Raw genomic sequence first — 23,080 nt, 5'->3', positions numbered from 1 at the left:
CCTATCACCCCACCATATAGAACCACTGACATAAACCAATACTTGGAGAAGAGAACAACATTCTCAGAAACAACATTCCATTCCTTCTAAGCTTAAAATTGTGATTGCAAAAAAAAAGGAAAAAAAGAAAACCTTCCCCTCTAAGCATTATTCCAAATTTGAGTCTGTTCCACAGAGGAGATAATAACCACATAGAATTACTTCAAAGAAAGGATCAGATCTGTAGACCCAGGTGCAGATTTAAAGCACTGGTAAATAAATCTTGTGAATGTCTATAATATTCCTTAAAAATAATTTTTAAAAATAATCTAAACTGGGTCTGGCAGTATAGACCTATAATCCCAGTTACTAAGAAGGCCAGGACAAAAGGATTACAAGTTCAAGGCCAGCTAGGGCTACAGAGGGACTTCAAGGTCAGCCTAAGCAACTTAAGGAAACTGTCTCAAAACAGAAAGTTAAAAGAAGGCTGGGAATGTATAGGTTCAGTGGTACTACTTGCCAAGTATGAACAGGGCCCAAGGTTCAATTTCCATTACTAAAAAAGAAAGAAAAGAAGGAAGGCAGGAAGATAGACAGGAAGACAGGAAGGAAGACAGGAAAGCAGGCAGGAAGAAGGCAGGAAGGAAAGAAAAACAATCCAGTCTCACTGTCCACTGTCTCACTGTCCCTATTTCCCAGCCAAGAGATTTGCATCTTGGGGAGAGGGAGGATTACCAAGGCAATCTGGACACCAAATATGGCTCATGTCCTACCAGGCCACTGTGCTTCCATTATTCCACACTGCATTTCAAGCTCTTACACCCTAAAGTTCCCAACAATCTTAGCTTTATCTAAATCAAGCTTCCTCTAAATATTTTAGGCATGTTCAAGTTCAAGCAGAATGGCAAGAACCATTAAATTTCTACTATGGTATGTTCAAAAACAAAAGACTCTCATAGTTACTTGCTAAGTGCTGACCAGGCCACAGACTACAATGCAAAGGTCTGTTTGGGGCCTTCAGTGGTTAGCAGCTGAACATAGTCACTACTGTTCCTGGTGTGGAAATACATAAAACAGAACACACCAAAAGATTGTTTATCCATCTTGGCATACTCAAAGTCCTCTCTAACATTACATGCAAATCCCCTTAATGGAAGACAGCTGGATTCAATGCTGAGTGTGTCTATATATGATCACTGATTTTGATGGTCAGTTCTTTCTTTTTAACTTTCTTCAAAGATTTCAAACCACATATCAAACATTTATGGAATACCTACTTTGTTTTAAATAACACACTTGTGTCAACTTGGTCAAATATTTCTTTGTTCCAAGTTTTCTCATCAATAAAATGAAAATATTGATACCTAATCCTGAGAGATATGTAACCATTAAATAAGATAATGCATTTAAGCACTTAGAAGAATGTCTGGCTGGGGAAAACCACAGAGACAGCTGATACGAGCTTGTGGAAGCTCACAGACTCTAGACCGACAGCTAGGAAGTCTGCATGGGACCAACCTAGAACTTCTGCGTGTGGGTGACAATTGTGTAGCTTGGTCTGTTTATGTGGGCCCTAGCAGTAGAACAAGGACCTGTCCCTGGTGCAAAAGCTGGCTTTTTGGAACCTATTCCCTATGGTGGGAACCTCACTCAGCCTTGATGCTGAATGGAGAAGCTTGGTCCTGCCTCAAAATGATATGTCCAATGCTTTGTTCACTCACATGGGAGGCCTTAACTTTCTGAATGGAGATGCAGGAGAAATGGTTGGGGAGGCAGGGGGTTGAGGAGTCAGAAGGGAGGTTCGGGGAGGGGATGGGAAGAGAAGAGGGAAGGGAACTGTGGTTGGGATGTAAAATAAAAAATTGTAATAAAAATAAGAAAAAAGAAAAGAAGAATGTCTGGCACATAACAACAGCTTAGCATACACTCATTATTGATGCTTTTTCTGTTTAATAGTAGCTTCCATGTATTATCAACTCATTAGTTCTCATAATTGCTATGTAATTATTTATACAAATTTAAATTTCAAATTAAAAGGCAGAATTCTGAGAAAAAAAACTGATTACATTTCAGCATGTTTTTAGAAGAAATATTAAAATTAATTACTAAGACCTGGCCAGCCAGCCAACTTGGCTTCACTCTGGCATCCCCTCTTCTAGATGTACCCCTAATTTCAGCAATTTGCAGTATCACCAAAAAAGTCTAAGACAGAAACACTGAAGTCACCCAGAGACTTTCCTCTCTGTCCTTCATGACTCCTCCCACACACACTGCCACCATCAACCCCACCCTTACAATGCCAGGCTATGTAACAGCTCTACTTCCCTCCTGGTTCTCCACTTTCAGACTGTCTAGGCTTTAATCATCTTCCAGCTGCATTACTTACAACACTCTTTCAGGGCACAGAAGACTAGGAAGCAAAACTATGTAGAAAAATAACTCAGGTTGGCAGAATGCCAGGTTAGTTAGATTAGCACGAAAGTCTATAGAAAATAATGATGTTATACTATAAAGTTAGAAAACTAAATTGGAACCAAATTGCAAAGCACTTTAACCCCATACTAGAGAATTTGAACTTGAACCTGTAAGTATTACATAGCTGCCATTTTTCTTTTTTGTCCATGTGGTAGATGCATGTACGTTTTCATGTGTGTGCATATGCATCTTACTTTTTGAGACAGGTCTCTCCCTGAAACTGGAGCTTATCAGTTAGCTAGGCAGGCTGCATGGTGACCTCTAGGGATCTACCTATCTGCAGATAGGCACTAGAGCATCCAACATTTTAGGTGGGTGCTAGGCATCTGAACTCAGGTCTCCATGCATGTGTGGCAAGCATTTTACTGACTGATCCACCACCCAGCCCTTTCTTCCTCTCATTCCACTCTCAAATGTAAGATTAATAATAGTAATAATAATAACAACAATGTATGAAAGACATTTAATCTGAAAGTTATAATACTAATACCAAAATCCACAGACTATATTATAAAAACAAACAATTTATTGGCACTGCTCATCAAAAATACAGTCCTCAGATGGATCTCTGGGTTTGAGGCCAGCCTGATCTACAGAGTGAGTTCCAGGACAGGATAGCCAGCACTACACAGAGAAACCCTGTCTTGAAAAACAAAAAGAGCTCTCCTACCACTCAAATAGCCAACAGTTTGAAGCAAACTCTTGAAGATATTCCTTCCTGCCATGTTAATGTCAGACTTGGACTTTTTACATATTTGTTTTAATAGCTGTGGGAACTATAATGAGGTTCTTCATGAACTTAAAATTCTTAGCCTTTGGAAAGACCCAAATCCTCTTGAGATCTTCGTAAAAATTTTTAAGTACTATTTCTAAAACTCCACATATGAATGCACACTAAATCTTTCGCCTTCTTTCAAAGAGTTTATAAACCCTTAACATCCACTTACAAATCACAAGAACACATATCCCATAGGTTTGCTGTTTTTCCTATTTAAAAAAAAAAAAAAATAGTGTTGATCCTAAATGGAGGAAAGCATTTCAAACTATTTTGCTATTAGATCTGGTATTCTTTTTTGCTTAGTTCTTTTTATTAATGTCCTATTTATTGCCCATGGTCATTTAAGAGACAAGGTCAATAGACAAGATCAAATTTATGAAGCCTCCACCATTGAAACCATGCTCCAGAGAAATGAGCTAACGATTCATAAATACAAATACAACCATAAAAGTAAATGTAACACCCATGTTTACTTATACATGCCCTATTAACTCCTAGTGCTAATTGGTGCCAATAAATTCAATCCTGGGAAGTGAATACTGCATAAATTTTCTCATAACCATGTGTACAGAGATCAATGTAAGTACAGTGAGGACTAAGCTACCTAAGAAATGTCCCACATCTCAGATTACCAAATCCTCAGACATGGCCTTCTTTCAACAGTGAACTTTCCTGTAGACTCACAAGCACATGATGCCATCTGGTGGTAAATACAGAGAACACCAATCCTGAGCTTTGGCGGCAAGCGGCAGTCTTCTACAACCCAGTTCAGTGCCTTGTTTACCAAACCACACAAGTCTCCTCGGAAATTCAGAGCCAGGTTTATTGCTCAACACATACTTGATTTGAAATGATCCTTACTATTTTAAATCCTAACCACTCCTTAAAAACAAAACAAAACGAAAAGGTCATAGCCACAATAATCTTATAATAAAGTGGCAATACAAAAACAGTCTCTCAAATTTTCTTTTTCATTGTAAGTGGTTTCATAATATCAAAAGCCTCAGTCAGGTGTGGTGCACATCTTTAGTCCCAGCACTCAGGAGGCAAAAGCAGGTAGATCTCTGTTGATTTGAAGCAGCCTGGTTTACTTACATAGTTCCAGGCCAGTTAAGGGTACATAATGAGACTCTGCCTCAAAAAAGAAAAAAAAAAAAGAAATCAACAAGATCAAAATAATGGTGCCGTAAATACAGACATTATCACAATAAAAGCTGCAAGAAAACAAGAGGCAACAGATATAATTTATCTGTAGAGCTGTCTCTACAAGCACAGGAACCACATTAATCATCTCTGCAAAATCCTCAGAACCATGGAAATTTCCTGACACAATGGTGCATGCTCAAAAATTATAACCCAAATTAAAATAAATCATGTGATATAAGCCTTATTGTGTTTCAATAAACCTAGAACATCATAGTCTACACAGGTACCTTTAGTGGGTGCTGGCTGTATACTGATAATTGACTGCTGCTTTGCCAGTGGCATAAGGGCTGGTAGTGTCTGAATAATGATGGCTTTTGCTGGAACACTGGCATTTGTTTGAGTCTTGGGTGCTGCTGGAAGTAGTAAAGGCTTGGGCTGAACTGAAGGTTTTGAATTCATCTGATTTTTTTTCTTTGGAGTCAGTCCATGTTCTGGAGAAAAAAACAAAACTTCAAATCAATCTGAAGAAAATTAAGAAAACATATTATATTACATACTTTCCTCTATGTATTAACTTGACTTCTAGTAACAATCATCAGTGAGTGTAAATCCAGCTACTCTTTAAATAAATGGACTGAAGAAAAGTCCTCAGTCTGGGATCATCTTTTCTGCAGTTTCAGGAAGGGGACTATGAACTGGAAAGGATAATGCTAAAATTACTGAATAAAGTCGAGACTTTTGCTGTGGAATAATCCTTTTTTACACTGTGAAGATGTATTTCTCTTGTTGTTTCAAAAAAAAAAAAAACTGATTGGCTGATAGCTAGGCAGGATAAGGCAGGAGAACCAAACTAAGAAGGCTGGAAAGAAGAAAGAGGAATCTGAGGAGATGCCATGAGACACAGAGCAAGCAGGATGGGAAGTATGTACATGAGGAAAACAAGCCTCAGGAAAGCACACAGATTAATAGAAATGGGTTAGTTAAAGTTATAAGAGCTAGATAAAAAACAAGGCTAAGCTATCGGCTGAGCATTTATAATTAATAGTAAGTCTCTGTGTGGTTATTTACGGAGCAGCTGGAGGGACAGAAAAGTCTGCCTACAGACTTTAATGAGGTAAGAGTTATCATCTCTCACATTCAGTGTCTACCTGGGCCTTTGCAGACTCCCCTGAAGATGACAGAATTTATGTCTATTTTAAGTAGTTTTCACCTATGAAGACAAGGACTATCACAAAAGATTTTTTCCCCTGTCCTTTTCACAGTAATCATTCAGAACAGCAACAAAATAATATATACTAATTTAGGGGCTGGAGAGAGGGCTCAAACTTAAGAGTATTGGTTGTTCTTCAAGAAGACCTGAATTCTGGAACAGCATACAACTGTCTATAATTCAGTTCCAGGGGATTTGAAGCCCTCTTTTGGCCTCTGAAGGCAGGAGGAACGCACTTGGTTCACAGGCATAAATGCAGATAAAACACCCATACACATAAAATAAAATGATACAACAAAAATACAAGCCAGGCTAATAAATATATACCTAATTCAATATTTGACTCTTAAAAATGGAACCTAAGTTGTCTAAAATAGAAATAACAGAAATTGGGAGACAGATACCAGCTTTGTTCCCAGGACTGATGACGGGCTTGTCTTCCTTCAGTGGCTCTACTGAGGAGGGGCTGTGACAGCTTTCACCATATAAGGAAAGGGGAGACTGGGAGCTGGAAGACAAATCCAACTCCTCCTGCAGCAAAACACAAACCAATTAATGCCCAAGAGTACAATCTTTGAGCAACAAACTACTTAAAAAGAGAACAAGATCATACGTAAACAGAGGAGTGCTGCAAGATAACTTAATGCAAAGATGAGATAAAGTGTTAAGAAACTACTGACAAATCAACACTCAGCAACCTCAAAGATGTAACCAAAAATGTAGCATCTGTACACTGCACTCATGTAGTAAACAAAAACAGTTCACGTTTCTCCACTTATTCTCACAAACTTTGGATCTTCCCAGGTTCTTAGCCATACAAACATTTACTTATCATCACAAGGCTAGAGCTACAATTAATATACTTTCCCATTTTTTTTATTCATTTGTTATTCTTACAGAGGACCCAGGTTCAGTTCCCAGCATCACTCCAGTTCTACAGTATCTGACACCCTCTTCTGACCTCTGCAAATACTAAGCATACACATGGCACACATACATACATGTAGGCAAAACACTTATACATGTAAAATAAAATCTAAAAAAAAAAACTTCAAATTAAGCCAAGAAGGAAAGGAGGGGTAATTGAAAATTTTCCATTTAAACCAGGTGGTGGTGGCACATGCCTTTAATCCCAACACTCTGGAGGCAGAGCCAGGTGGATCTCTGTGAGTTGGAGGCCAGCCTGATCTACAGAGCCAGATCCAGGACAGGCACCAAAAACTACACAGAGAAACCCTGTCTCAAAACAAACAAACAAACAAACAAACAAAGAATTTCTATTTAATAAAGACTACAAAGTTGGTAGTTAATAGGGAAATGAGATTAGCAATGCCTAATCCCCTCAAGAGTTTGAAAGTTCAGAGCGGGGAGATGGCTCACTCAAGTGCTTGCCCTCTCACACTTCTAATCTCAGGGCTGGGAAGGTGCAGACAGGAGGACCCTGGCGCTCTCTGGTCAGTCAGCCATCTGATCAGTTAGGTCAAGAGGAGGGAGGCTGTCTCACATGGGTGAGGTATTCCTGAGGAACCAGCCTCCTTGCAAACCAACACACATGCAGAAGCCACAGAACACAGAGTTTAGTATCTTAACCATACATCTTCTTGAAAGTAACACAAAAATGACAGCAAATCCATAGAAAAAATATCAAAAGACAAGAATAAACAATTATAGGAAATCAAAAACACACAATGAAAATGTAGAAACAGTTTGAAAACAACCGGTAACCAAAGAAATGAAAATAAAACAACACAAAGACTTGCCATCTGGCAAACACTAGAAAACCGGGTAACGTCCAGCACTAGCAGAAAAGCTCCGAGGCCCCACCACTGCTGATGGACCTGCAGAGTGCCTACAGCAGCTCTGGAGAGCTGAGGAACCTGTGCATCACATCGAGTCTCTGTAGCCCACCACCCACTTCTATTTTGGACACACCTCCCAAAGGGATTCTCACACAGGTCACAAGAGAATATTTTTTACAATATTCTTCACCGTATGGGTAAAATACAGTGAATGCTTGTCGAAATATGCAGTTAGATGCAACAGATTTGATGTATACAGAGCAATACTAGGTAACCTTTAAAAGTAAATGGAAGCCAGGACTGTGGTATACCCTTATAACCTCATCGCTCAAGTGGATAAAGTAGAGGGTCATTGAGTTCAAGGCTAGCCTGAACTGCAAGGCAAGAGTCTGTCTCAAAACTCAAAATAAAAATTAATAATAATAAATATCTAAATAGGAGATCCAATATAATACCACTTATATAAATTTAAAATGTATGCCTGTAACTGAAATCAGTGAGAAAAAAAATAAACTTTTAATAAATGATATTGGAATAAACCTTTTGATAATAATTTGGAAAAACATAAAATTGAGCCTGTATCTTGCATCACATACTGTGGCAATTTCAAATTAATCTGAGCTCTATATATTAAAAATAAAACCTTATAACTTTGTATTAACACTCACATAAAAAATATTCCTTCTGGAACAATTAGCCACTAGATGGGGCTGCAGGATCACCATGCATGCCTGGGGGACTTGCCAGAGCACCAGAGGGAAAGTATTCACCGGGAACCCTGTGATCTGAGAAGTCAGGGCAACGGTGAGACAAGGCTCAAGAGAGAGCCTTACCCTACATAAGATGGCTTAACCCGATGGAAATAGTAAACGATCACAGGAGCAAGGGGAAGGGCTCCTATTGGCTAGACAACACAGGGTCAGAAGAGGTCATCACAGCAATGTTCAATTCTAGATAAATGGGACACAATCAGTCCATACTAATATTAACAGATAAATGAGGGTGCTGAGTTCAGTCCCAGAACCCAAATGGCAAAGAGTCTGACCTCCAAACATTCCTATGACCCATGAATATACATAGATCATACACACACACAAAATAAAAATGTAAATGTTCACTTTTTAAGAACAGGACTTTTTCGTGATTTTAAAGTACCTTTTTCATAAAACAGTGGCAACTAGCGAAGGGAGAAAGAGCTGTTGTAGGAATTTAGGAATCACTGTATGAGGACATTAGAATGAACAGCTGTTTTTTAGAAGTACTTCGACTTTGACAAATCCTCGTGGAAAACAGTAACTGCTTCCCATGATCTGTAGAATTCTTTTGCTGAAGGGGCTTTGCAGCCATTCCATGACTTTGGTCACAGGATGCCTCAGGCACACCCGAGGCTCTTGTCTTATTGTGTATTGTACACAATACATAATAAAGGACTAGAGCCACGGAGGCATGTGATGCTCTCCTTCAGTAAGACTTGTAAATTAAGATTAGGAACCTTGGTATGAGGAAATACTTTGTGTAACTTTCAATAAACACGGCATGGTATGGCTCAATCCATCAGAAGAGGCTGGACCTTCTTACTGCCACATAGGCCTTATAATTTCATCTTGGAGTACCTTCTTCAACCAACCTGAGCTACAGAGTGCACCCCAACAAAGAGTAACTTCATAGCTAAGGGTCTAGCAGAGGCTGTCAGCTGCCTGAGGTGAACATCACCATGAACAGGACAAGCTGAAATTGTGTCACCAAACTGAAGTTTTATCAAAAGTGAAGTAGAGTGTGGGTGGCCTGTACCTATAACCTCGGCTGTGGAAGGTAGATGCAGGGAATCAGGAGGTGAATGTCATCTTCCATTATATAGAACTTTAAGCCAGCTTGAACTCTGTAAGATCCTATCTCAAAAGACAAAACAAAAACAAACAAAAGGTAGACACAGAACCACTTCTGTGACATTCCTGCCACAGATACAAAATCTGAATCCAATTCTGAAGAAACACTCAGTAATTCAAGTCTCAGGTCATTAAAGCACAATGGTCAAAAAGAAGAATTGTTCCAGAATAAAGAAAATTTAAAAGTAAAACAACCACATACAATGTAACTGGGTGCTTTTGCTGGTCTAAAGGACAGTACTGGGGCATCTGACCAATCTAAATGGGTGGCTGCATATGAAATTAGTATTATGTATCAATGTTTAGTTCCTTGTTTTGATGGCTATATTGCTAAATAAAAAATATTCTTGTTCATAGGACATAGATATTATCGTATTTGGAGTTCAGTCCATCAGTGGGTAAATGCCTCTCAAATGGCTCAGACAAAAACCTCTGCAATATACTTGCAAAGTTAAGGTTACTCCAAATGAAAAGGCAATGTAAGAAAAGAAAAAGAATTAAAACATAGTTGCAAGGTGGTGGCACACACCTTTAACCCCAGCTCTTGGGAGACAGAGGCAGGTAGACCTCTGAGTTCAAGGCCAGCCTGGTCCATAGTGAGCTCCAAGACAGCCAGGGCAACACAGAGAAACCTCGTCTCAAAAACAAAAACAAAATAATAAAAATAAATAAATAAACATGAGAGAATATGAGTGATAAAAACCTTCTGAGTCACAGAAGGAAAGGAGGAAGAGAAGTAGAAGGCAGACAAAAAGATGAGGATGAAGAAGAGAGGCAATAATAATACTAGCAGTACTCATAGTAACCATACTACTAAATATATTTTTATAAAATATACATTTATAGTTTACATGATTTATAAGTATTTAAATTTATAAGATATATTTATAGCCTATATAAATATATAAATAAAAATAATAAGCAATAGGAAACCAGGTTGGGTGTCCTTGCACACATCTTTCATCCTAGCAATCAGAAGGCTGAGGCAGAAGAATCTCTACAAGTTCAAGATCAGCCTGATCTCTATAAGGAGTTCCAGGCCAGCCAGGGCTACACAGTGAAACCCTGCCTCAAAAACAAAACACAAAAAGAAAGAAAAGAAACAACCCAGGCCAGACAGAATGTCATGACCTGCACTGAATCCAACCTGGGCAGCACAGTAAGACTCTACCTTTAAAAGAACCTGTAATCCTGGCGCTTGGGATGCTGAGGCAGCAGGATCACAAGTTTGAAGCCACTTTGACTACTGTGGTGGTTTATATTGATTATTAACTGGACAGGATCTAGAATCACCTTGAAAACAAATCTCTAGGCATATCCGTGAGTAGTTTCTAGATTGGATTGAGGTGGGAAGACCCACCCTAGATGTGGCCAGCACATTTCCCTCGGCTGGGGTCTCAGGCTTCACACACACAGAACAAGCAGAGCAGGAGCATTCACCATCTTCTTTCTGACTGTGGACACGATGTGACCAGCAGCCTCCCTCTCCTGCGGCCACGCCTTTCCTCCCATGACAGACTGCGAGCCAAAATAAACCTTTCCCTCCTAAAGTGGTTTCAGTGCTCTGTCACAGCAACAGGAAAGGTGACTAACACAGCAGCTCTCGGGTTAGATGCTGTCTCAGATTATTTTTTAAATGCCCTAAACCTGTACAAACTCAGACCAGTGTTGCAAAGTGCCTAGCACGGGGCTGCAGGAGCTGTTTGCAGTTCTCAGAAGAAACTCACTGGGTCAAGCTGAGGGAGGGGAAGACAGGAGCTACAATGCCAAGCAAGACTGAACCGGCTAGAAAGGTAAACACGGGAAGATCTTGAAGGACCAAGCACACAGAGAATTTGGATGTCATACTTTAAGTGTCTGGAAGTTATTAAGAGGTTTGAAGACAAAGAACACAGTCAATTTTATAATTTTAAAGGATTCGTCTTTGAAGATGATTCTAAGAAAAGTCTGAGTGTTGGTAGGTTGACTGCCAGTTAAAATCCTAATGACTTTTATCCTAAGGTCAAATGATGATGGCCTGGAAACGGTTGAAGAAAAAAACAAAAAAAACAAAAAACCACTAACCTTAGAAATACTAAGTGAAAAGGGGGCTGGAGAAATGAGGATTCAGGAGGTAAAAATGCTTGCCATTCAGGCCTGAGAAACTCAGTCTGATCCTTGACACGGGAGAAGGAAAGAACCAGCTCCTGAAGGCTGTCGTATACACACACACACACACACACACACACACACACACACACACACTACAAGCAAGATTAGTAGCTGGATAAATATAGAATGAAGATGCCTCAATTTACAACTGATAAAACACATGAACTATTCATTTGACTTTTTTCTTATGTTTTACCTTTCCCATTATTTAATCAGGAACTTCATTTTTTTTACCTCAAAGCTGAGACAGACACACTCCAAAGGAGCTCCCAGACTTCTGCAAAGCTCATTCTAAGGACAATGGTAGGAGTTCCTGAACTAAACAGATCATATCCCAGATCCAGTGAGCCAGGAGTCATAAATCTTACATTCTTCCACGTCCTTAAAGAATGTATACTCTAATAAAGAGGAGAGTGAGGTGCGGGAAGAAAAGAAACCAGTAAGCGAAGACTTTTAGATTAAGGAAGCAAGAGCAAAGGGCTGTGAGCCAACCTTGAAGATAACAGCTTCTCACTCCCACAAGTCCCTCGTCAAGTCTCATTCTCCTCAGAACACTTAATGAACGTCAACTGCCTCCCCAGCCACCTTCCAGACCGCATTATAACCCACTTCGTTACGAAGTCTAGCCACTTACAGGAACGTGCTGAGTTGAAGAACAGGAGTCTACGGACCGAGGAGATGAGACTGAACAACTTGAGGAAGCTGGAGAAAGAGGCTGGGGTTCTGCCTTAATGTCTTTAACTGAAAGACATGGAGAAGAGGCTTTACACACAAATCCATACAAATTCAGAATAATGAGTATAAAAAAAGAAGGTAAAATGGTCTCTTAAAATTCAATCAGTCATGAGGGAAGGTTATAAAAATGTGTCATTTCAATGAAAAACTCAAGATCAGAAAACAGGGTACACCTCTACTCCTGTAGGAAGCTGCATCTGCCCTAACTCTCAGGAGAGCTGAAAACCGAAACTGGGTGCACAGCTCTTCCTTCCTTTCCTGACTGAGGCACAAGAACAGGCGAAACATTCTTCTACTTGTGTTTTCAGTAGTATACCAGATACCAGAAAGAGAGAAGAAACATGAATAATCAGCATTCTCCCACCTAAATCCTACCTATCTATTCACCTTCACTTTATGGACTTCCTGATCTTGCTCAACTTCTGCCTCCCATCATAGAATATGGAAATCACAAGGTCAATGTTCTCTCTAGATTTTTGGCTTTTTACTATATTTTTGGCTTTTATCTGGTTGGCTGGTTGGTTGGTGGGCTGTTGCTGTTGTTTTGGTGCTGAATGTCAAATGCCAGGCTCTGTGCATGCTAGGTAAACACTTCATTACTGAGCTACACCCCAACCCAGTTTTCTAATTACTGCTGTGTAACTGAATCTAAAAAGCTAAAAATAACCACCTTATTAGGTCCCAGGATCAGGAACGTGGACTGGAGAACACTCATGTACCCCATATTCTATGAGAGAAAACAGGAATCGAGCAAAATAAGAACATAAAATGAAGGAGAATAGGGGCTGGAGAGATGGCTCAGAGGTTAAGAGTGCTGCTTGCTCTTCCAAAGGTCCTGAGTTCAATTCCCAGCAACCACATGGTGGCTCACAACCATCTGTAATGAGATCTGGTGGCCTCTTCTAGCCTGTGGGGATATGTGCAGACAGAACACTGTATAATAAAAAAATAAATCTTAAAAAAAAAAAATGAAGGAGAATAGAAAGGGTAGAGATAGGTAGGAATTTAACAGGGGAAATGTGCTGGTTATATATGTACTCAATGTATCTCAATTCCTATCATCTGTGAGGCTAATTATTAATATATTTCTAAGCCAGCTTCCTTTTAGTCAGTATAGATGGGGCACATGAGAAGAAAACACACTAGAAGACAGGAGAAAACAGTTTTCAATATCTCTTACCAGTTTTGCCCTATCAGTAACAACCTATTCCAACCTTATCAAGTTCCTTAAAAATATCAGCGCATATGGTGACACACACCTTTAATCCCAGCACTGGGAGGCAGAGGCAGGTGGATCTCTGTGAGTTAAGGCCAGCCTGGTCTACAGAGCGAGTTCTAGGACAGCCAGGGCTGTTAACACACAGAATCCCTGTCTCAAAAAGCAAACAAAACAACAACAAAATCTGTGCTACTAACTGCCAGTCTCACAAACAAACAAGAGCTCTGGGTTCAGGGAGAGTCCCTGTCTCAAAAAAATGACTCAGAAAGCAACAGAGGGAACTAGAGAGATGACACAGCAGTTATGAACACTCGCTGTTCTAACAGAGGACCTGGGTTTGATTCCTGGCACCCGCTTGGCAGCTCACAACTGCCTATAACTCTGGTACCAGGGCAGTTGATGTCCTCTTCTTACCTCCAAAGGCACCAGAAACTCACATGGCATACAAACACACATGCAAACAAAACATTCATACACAAAAATAAAAAATCAAATAAATAAACCTAAAAAAAGTTTCTAAGTGAGAGGAGAGGGCCCAGTTCCTCTAGCCTCGATGCACACATGTATATACTACAAACATACAACACACTCACACACATGCCAGGAAAAATCTAATAAAGATTAAAGGGTATAACTCTTATATCTATTGACAAAGAAGGTAAGACGTATTAGTAAGAAAAAGCTGTAAATTATGAGAATATTATTTGCTTTCGAAGGAAAAAAAGTCAAATTTTTATCCTATAGTAGCGTGGCTAATGGGTCTTAAATAACAAAGCTGTAGAACAAAACCTGAGTGCCTGAGAAGCTACATAAAGTCACGGAAAATGAAACCTCTGCAAGGTCTCTCATGTGTAATCACATTATCCATTGTAAGTTTTAGTCAAAGAAAAACAAAAAACAAAACTGAGCATTAGGGCTAGAGAGATGGATTAGCAGTTAAGAACTGACTAATTAAAAAAAGAACTGTCAAGCCAGGCGGTGGTGGTGCACACCTGTAATCCCAGCACTCGGGAGGCAGAAGCAGGTGGATCTCTGTGAGTTCGAGGCCAGCCTGGTCTACAAAATGAGATCCAGGAAAGGCGCAAAGCTACACAGAGAAACCCTGAGCTTTTTTTTTTTTTTTTTTTTGGCCCGCTTTGGGCACCAGGCACATAAGCAGTGCACAGACATACATGAAGGCAAAACACTCACATGTATAAATTTAAAATTTAAATTTTTCAAAATTAAATTGAACATTAAAATCCAAAGTAAACTGTCGTAAAACTGTAGTTGAACTCTCTGTTCTAATAACAAGAATGTTATGGCATATTGACCTCCTCTAAATAACAGACTCTGAAAAGTTTACCATTACACACTAGGTAACCAGCAGAGAAGACAAACACAATGTTCTCTCTGTTGTCATTACAAAAGGTTGATCACCTAAAAAATATAGCATTAGCCAAGTGGTGCCTCCTCCTCAGAAGGATGTACATCAAATGCAGGGGACCCCACCATCAAGCTCCTAACTGCTGGTAACCCTAGCCTCATCCTTCCCATTTCATAAACACTGTTGGCCAGGATTTTCTGACCCGCTTAATTCCTAGAACTAGCAAACTCTAACAAGAGTCTGGCAGGAGCATTTAAGGGTAAAGCACATCGTTACCTGAGCAGAAGTGACTGCTGGAGTTCCAAATGTCTGATTCCCAAGGCATCAAATCCAAATCAAAATTAAGATGATCAAAATTATTTTCCTGGAAGTGTCAAATCAGCAAATGATTAGAAAATACACACACCTGGGAATAAAACTGTCAGGCACCGTTTATCATAGATAATATAACTGCTACTAGCCAATCTAATAGAAAGAATTTAAGCTAACCACTTCATACAGCAAATACATTTTAAAGAACCCAGAGATACAGCAATTCTGGTTTGCTGAAGTACAATAACAACTAGAAGAGGAAATGGACTCAATAACTAAGAGATTAGTGAGATTTATCGTGGAACAGACCATTACAGGTTCACAAAATGAGTCTTTTGCCATAGAGAGGTCCAGATCCAACAAGAGAGAAGTTTTTCCCTTTTGCTATTTAGAAAAACAAGCCCACACAAATAGCTATTCATATTGCCTCCCTAAAAAAGAAGGAATACAGACAGCCAAAAACAATGCAGGAATCACACAGAGGGTAAGTACTATAAGATAATGTTCTTTTTTCCCTCCAGGTCTGGGGTTCTCAAACTTCTAAAAATCTTTATGAATTCAACAAACAAACCCAAAAACCATTTTTAAGGCCAATAAGACAGCTCAGCAGGTAAAGGCATTAAAGAATAAGGCAAAGTTCAGAATTCTGCAAGCAACCAGCTATCAAAAAAAGAAAAAACAAAACTAAGCCATTCTGATGGCTCAAAGTATTTCCATAAGTTTTTTAATTATTTATCTTTTATCTTATGTAGGTGTGTGTTGCCTGCATGTATGTCTGTGCAGCATGTGTGTGCAGTGCCTGCAGGATCCAGATCCCCTGGAACTAGAGTTATAGGCACTTGTTAGCAGCCATGTGGGTGCTTGGGATCGAACCAGGGTCCTCTGAAAGAGCAACCAGTGTTCTTAACCACTAAGCCATCTCTCCAGACTTACAGTTTTTATATAGTTCTCTGACCAATCAAAAAGATAAGGATATGACTAATTTTCAGAGTCCTTTAGAAGGAAGTTGGTAAGCTTGACTAGATCCATGACTCACACATGCCTTTTTTTTTTTTTTTTTTTTTTTTTAAGTTTTTCGAGGCAGGGTTTCTCGGTGCAATTTTGGTGCCTGTCCTGGATCTCGCTCTGTAAACCAGGCTGGCCTCAAACTCTGAGATTCACCAGGCTCTACCTCCTGAGTGCTGAGATTAAAGGTGTGGGCCACCACTGCCCAGCATGCCTCTTAATACTATTATTCCCACAAGCAGCAAAGTATCTGTAAAAATCAAAAATAGGACTTGGCGTGGTGGTTACTCAGAAGGCTGAGGCAAGAGGAGAGGACTGCTAGGAACTGCAAGCCAGCCAAGCTACACAGAAAGTCCCAGACCAGCGAAGACTACAGAGTGAAGCCTTGTCTAAAAAAAAAAAAACAAAAAAGAAAGAAAGAGAGAAATAAGAAAGAAAGAAAGAAAGAAGGAAGGAAGGAAGGAAGGAAGGAAGGAAGGAAGGAAGGAAGGAAGGAAGGAAAGGTCACCGACCACTAAGACCAAACATATACTAAGGAAACAAGTCTTCTCAAAGCAACACCCATGCAACTTTGGTTGGGGATTTAGCTCAGTGGTAGAGCACTTGCCTAGCAAGCACAAGGCCCTGGGTTCAATCCTCAGCTCTTAAAAAAAAAAAAAAGCACTACTAACATTCCTGACTAATGATGGCATTTAGCTCCCGGCCTAAACCTACTGTCCTGAAACTCTCATGCATTAATAACAGTACAGATGAAACATCAAGTCATTCACTATTTCTCCTCCAGTAAGTACTTACGAAAGTTTCATGTGCTGCATCGAACTGCACCTCATCGGTATCTGTGAAATAGCCAAGCTCAGCAAACAACGTGGACTCTTGAATAAAGAAGAAAGAACAAGCAACGGTCACTCATGGAGCTGACAGTGGGACAAGCTCTGCGCCCTGTGGCAGATCTATCAGTTCTCCGTTAGGCTCTGCTGTTGCTGACAAGCTCAAGCAATGTGAACATCATGAGGACACGGGCTTGGCTCCCCAGAACATAGGCCAAAAGCTGGGTACAGCTGTACATATCTGTAATCCCAGCACTGGGGAGGCAGAGAAAAGTGGACCCCTTGAGCTTGCTAGCCAAATCGGTGAACTCCAGCTTCAATAAGAGACTCAAAAACAAAAAGTAAAAAGTGGAAGCCTGGCAAGATGGCTCGGCAGGCAGTCAAAGTATTTGCTGCACAAGCTGGTGACCTGAGTTCGATCCCCAGAAGTCACATAAGTGTGGAAGGAGAGCTAACTCCACACACTGTGGCATGCCCACCCTTACCCCAACACACACACAATAAAATTAAATTGAAAAAAAAAATAAGGTGGAAATGACTGAGGAAGACACCCAATACACACACACGTACATACACTCACATGCACACACACAGGATTAAATACACACAAAAATGTCTATGTAGATAATAAAAGACAAGCCTAAATTTCAGTAAATTGAAGTATATTCTAATTTCTAGTGAGGTTTCCTTATAAACCAAGAAAAATATGGACAAGAAGAGATTCTTCAATAATCTACATTTAAAAGAAAATTTAGAAGACAGTCAAGATGCCCAATACTCCCATAGACTCTGTAAAGTTCCCCTTCTCCAACACTTTCAGAACTCTTTAGAAGGTTGCCCAGCTCCAGGTCCTCCTTTGTACTAGAAGTCCTGCAGGGATCTCCACCAGCTCCATAGCCAGCCCACTTATCTGTTTGTGATTATTGGAATCAGAATGGTACTCACAGGCTCGGACGTTTGAACGCTTAGTCCCCAACTGCTCAGGAAGGACTAAGAGATGTGTCCTTGTTGGAGGTGTGTCACTGGGGTCAGATTTGAGGTCTCAAAAGCCCATGCCAGACCCAGCCTCACCCCGGCTGCTGGCAGATCAGGATTTCTCTGTGTAGCTTTGCGCCTTTCCTGGAACTCGCTTTGGAGACCAGGCTGGCCTTGAACTCACAAAGATCCACCTTCCTCTGCCTCCCGAGTGCTGGGATTAAAGGCGTGCAGCTTCAGGGTACACTCTTAACTACTGCTCCAGTGCCATGCCTGAGCCATGTTCCCATCATGAGAGTCATGGACTACGCCTCTGAAACTGTAAGCAAGCCCCCAATTAAATGCTTCCTTTTATAAGCTGCCTTGGGCATGGTGTAACAGAACAACAGCACAGTATGGAAGACACTGACCAATGACAGAAATATTTCACCAACTAAATAGAGCACAGCAATAATGTATAGCTGTAATAACGCCAGGCTATCTACACAGTTGTCAAAAAAAGCTACTTTAAACTCAGCTCCAGAGCCAAAAATCATGCACATAGAAGGCTGTGAGGATGTGTCTTAAGCTAAAACTCTTCCAAGTTTTCTGCATTTGCTACCCCTCATTTCTTCCCATTCCTTCTTAAACCTACTCCAGTCAGGCACCCCACTCCATATACAACAACAGTTATTAATGTCACCAGTGACCTCCATGCTACTAAAATCAGTGATAAATTCACAGTCTCTGCTACTCCTGACCAACCAAGAGGCATCTGAGCAAAGTTTAACCCTTTCCTGTTAATTGAAACATTTTCTTTACTTAGCCTCCAAAACACTGCATTCACCTGATCTTCCTCCCACTCACCTTAACGTTCCGTCTCTCTGACCGAAACTGCCTCTGGGCTCAGCACAAATTTTTCTATCAAATGTTCTCTCTTTGAAACTCCAATGAACTCATGGCTTTAAATACATATCTATGCCAGGCATTCCCAAATATGTATCTCCAGCTGATAATGTCCAGAAGCATGGGTAACACACTGTGCTTACATGCCCTCATGATCCAAAACGAGCTCTCATAACTTCTACCAAACCTTCTACTGTCTCCAGTTGCCATTTAACGGCATTCACTTCTCCTAGTGGCTCAAGCCAAAAGCCCTAGAATCACTGTTTACTCCTTTCCCACGCTCTCTGTATTAGATCTACTTCCAGATCCTACGAGCTTCCTATTCAAAACATATATATCCATAATCTGGCTTCTTACCTTCCATCCCAGTCTTCCTTCCTTCCTTTCTTCCCTAGGCTCCCCAACACAAAGAAGCCAGCTTCTAAAACAGCCCGTCAACGAGGCTGGTGGGGTTTTATGTATAGTCATCTGCAGTGAAGTGCCTGGTATCCAAAGAAATGGTATGGTGGGGAAGAGCAGGTTGCCTAATGTAGGTGGCATTATTCCCTAGCCGCCAATGAAATGAAGCTGGTGAAAGGAAGAACAGCATGACAGACGGAAGAAACAGCCTGAGTAGTTAGGAGTGATGACAGTTAACAATCTGCCAACTGATGGAGCAGATGAATAAATACATCCAGAAGAACTGGAGTGAGATGTCTCACTATCTGAAGGAGGATCTCAAAACGTGGAGAGGGGAAGGCTAAAAGAACTATAAGGTGTTGGACTGAAATAATTAGTAAGTGACCTAATTTTAAATACATTCATATACAGCCAGGAATGGTGGTACATGCCTATAATGTCAGCCCTTGTGAGGCAGTGGTAGGAGACTCTGCAAGTTCTAGGCCATCCTGTGCTACATCCCTAGTTCCAGGCAAGCCTGGGCTACAGAATGACAACTGTCTCAAAATAAATATGAAACAGAGAGAAAGAGGTCATTGGAGAAGTGTGTGTGCATACACAGACACACATCCATCTCCTACTTCTGTCTGCTGGGAAGCCTGTGCACAATGACATCTCACCAGAGTGAAAACAGTGTGCTCAGATACGGGTATGAAATACCGTCCCCCACTAAATGCAAATCACTAACGGGCTCTTCGGAGAAATGGCTGATTCAGAGCACACAACAAAAAATAAGCCTGGTAAATCTTCATGTGTTCAAAACGAAAAGAAAAGAAAAAGGAAATTCTTAGCAAAAGATAGGAACATATCAAAAGAACAGTGGCCACGGCTCTGTAGCAGCATTCTTGCCTAACATGTGCAAGGTCCTGAGTTCAATCCCCAGTACTTCATATACACACAAACAAAAAGAGCATGAATATGTCAAAAGACCAAAGGCACTAACATGAATGAACTCCCACTGATCAAACCTGAGAAAATCTAAACATTAAAATAGAATAAAAGTTTACAATCCATTAAGATAAAGAAGATCAGTGAATTCACACAGAAAGAGAAAGAAAGGGAGGGGAAGAATGCCCCTCCTAATAGTGTAAGCATTGTTTGCAAATTAATAACTCTAAGACAGGATAAAGACAGACAATATGCATGTGGCAACCATTGGTGGTTGGTTTAGGCTGGCACACTCAATGAGAATAGAAGTGTGAGGATGTAATAACAACAGGACACTAGTGTCCTATTACATTATGTCCCCCAAATATAAATAAAACACAAAAGGTAAATCTGACTTTACAGTGGAGAAACCTCACAGATGGCAACTTAACTATAATCATGTGACCAAGCACCTTAAATGGCCAGCATCACGTGACTCAGAATCAAGTACAGCATCAAGTCTCTGGCACACCTGCCATTGCATGGCCTGAGTCTGGTCACAAAGCCACAGTGGACAGAGCCAGATTATTATTGATTTCCAAGGAGCCGGGCGGTGGTGGCGCACGCCTGTAATCCCAGCACTCGGGAGGCAGAGGCAGGTGGATCTCTGTGAGTTCAAGGCCAGCCTGGTCTACAGAGCTAGTCCAGAGAGAAACCCTGTCTCAAAAAACCAAAAAAAAAAAAAAAAAAAAAAAACCTGCCAAGGACTCAATAGAAAAAAAAAAAAAAAAAGCTAGAGCTATTCCAAAATGGACATCAATGAGACACGTGAAATAAAAGCACTGTGTGTTTTCAAGGAAAATTTCAGACTAGAACAGAAAAGCCACTGGGACAGAGAGCAAAATTTAAACTATCTCTGTGAAATGAACAGCAGTGTTGTATCAGTGTTTATTTTCTGAATGGAAGAAACACATGGCAGAATTATAGAAAGCCCGGGGTAGGATGCCGCTTGTTATCTTCTGGTAGTGGTGGGGGGTGAGTTGATGTATACTCTAGTACTTAAGGGTGAAAGACGGGGAGGAGAAAAAAGAGAAAGAGATGGAGTAACCGTGACATCCTTTAAAGATCGCAGAAGGGCATGCAAGAGCTCTTTCCAGTGCTCTTCCAACTGCAGGTGCAAAACGACTTCAGAATTTTAGATAGACAGTATGGCGCACACCTCTACTCTCAGCTACTTGTGAAGCTGAAGCAATAGGATGACCTGAGTCCACCAGTTCAAGACCAGCCTGAGCAACACAGAAAAGTCTCGACTCAAAAACATGAATGTGTATGTATATACATCCGCTGCTATCCATTAACTATGGCCATTCCTATAGAAGCCTCCAAATAGTCTCCTGGCTTCTGCCACAGCCTTCAGGCAGGCTCTGTTCAATGTAACAGCTAAAGCAAAGCTATAAAAACAAAGGACTGGGATAGAGGAGTTCAATAATGTAACATACATGAAGCCTTGGGTCCAATCCCCAGTATCACATAAACCAGGTATGGCACATGCCTGTAATCCTCCTACTCAGGAGGTAGAAATAGAGGGATGATAAGGAAATTTAAGGAACCTGTGAGTTGGCTCAGCTGGTAAGGTACAAGCCAAGTAAGCCCAGTGACCTGAGTTCCATTCTCAGAACCCACATAAAGGTGAATGGAGAAATCCAATTCCACAAAGGTGTCCTCTTATTGTCACACACATGTTACACATATGTACACAACAATAACTAAGTAAATTTACTTATTCTAAATTAAGATCAAGTGGGGCTGCAGAGATGGCTTACCAGTTAATGGCACTGGCTGCTCTTCCAAAAAACATGGGTTCAAGTCCCAGCACCCAGATGTTGGCTCACAACTATCTACAACTCCAGTTCCAGGGGATCTGACACCCTCTTCTGACTTCCACAGGCACTAGACATGGACATGGTTGCACAGTCATACATGGGCAAGACAGTCATACATATAAAATAAAAATAACCTCAAAAATTTTTATTTAAAGTAAGCTCAAGGTCATCCTCAACTACACAATGAATTGGAAGCCAGAATGAGCTACCTAAGACCCTCTCAAAAAAAAGAAAAGAAAAAGAAAAAGAAACAAGCTGGGTGGCAGCACTGGGGACATACAAACAGGTGGATCTCTCCAGCCTGGTCTACAAAGAGAGTTCAAGCACGGCCAGGGCTACACAGAAAAACTCCATCTCAAAAAGACTAGTAGTAATAATAATCATCATCAAGAACCTGCTAAACCTGTTGAACTGTTAGAGATGTAGCTCCATCAGTATAGTGAAGCGTGCACAAATCCTACAATCCCAGCACCTGGGAGGTAGAGGCAAGAGGATATAAGTTCAAGGTCATCCTCCACCCTTAGCTACAGAGGCTATAAGATTCTGTTTAAAAAACAAAAAACAACAAAACAAAAAAACTTTTAAAAAGGGATGTTGAAAACAAATATGGTTAACAATATATAAAGGCATCCCCAAAAAATTATAACAGAACTGAAAAATCCCTATCACCTAGAGAAATTAGGGATGTCGGTGTCTTATGATGATACATATTCAAGTATTTGTGGTAGTGATGTGTAAATAACCATTGTGAAACTCATAAAAGTATACAATTATGTATAGTATACACATAATTCTTGATAATGACAACCAACAACTATGCTACTAGTTTAGAGTTTGCTACAGTACACTTCTTATCCTTATTTTAATAGTATGTTCCCTCTACTTATAAAAAATTATACAGGGAAACGGCAAGCCATGTTACACTGGCAGACATCTCATAGGTCTTACGTCTACTACGTCTTAATTGCATCATTTTCTCTTGTGCTTTATTTCATCTCAGATCATTTTGTGCACTGTGGCCACAAGAGCCATATGAGCTATAGGCCACAGCGCATGTGTATGTTATATGTGCACACATGTATCATACAATCTAGGCGTGAAGTGACCTACAATCCAGGCTTTGTAAGCACATGCCACACTATGA

The 23,080-nt window shown here is 40.4% G+C and overlaps 1 protein-coding gene across 1 annotated transcript in view; it reads right to left on the bottom strand.

Annotated features, from left to right (window-relative positions):
* The window catches only part of Atf6 (activating transcription factor 6), a 167,473-nt gene that overhangs the window by 134,400 nt on the left and 9,993 nt on the right, over positions 1–23,080 (bottom strand). The window contains exons 3-7 of the mRNA XM_036202679.1: positions 16,857–16,933; positions 15,021–15,108; positions 12,059–12,165; positions 5,993–6,119; positions 4,666–4,869 (exon numbers count right to left, since the gene is read on the bottom strand). Of these exons, the coding sequence (XP_036058572.1) occupies positions 4,666–4,869; positions 5,993–6,119; positions 12,059–12,165; positions 15,021–15,108; positions 16,857–16,933 (603 nt within the window). The remainder of the gene's footprint in view (positions 1–4,665; positions 4,870–5,992; positions 6,120–12,058; positions 12,166–15,020; positions 15,109–16,856; positions 16,934–23,080) is intronic.

Source organism: Onychomys torridus, chromosome 11 (assembly GCF_903995425.1).
Source record: "Onychomys torridus chromosome 11, mOncTor1.1, whole genome shotgun sequence".
NCBI lineage: Eukaryota > Metazoa > Chordata > Mammalia > Rodentia > Cricetidae > Onychomys > Onychomys torridus.
The sequence above is the reverse complement of the archived record's forward strand: the minus strand, read 5'-3'. Positions and strand labels throughout refer to the sequence as shown.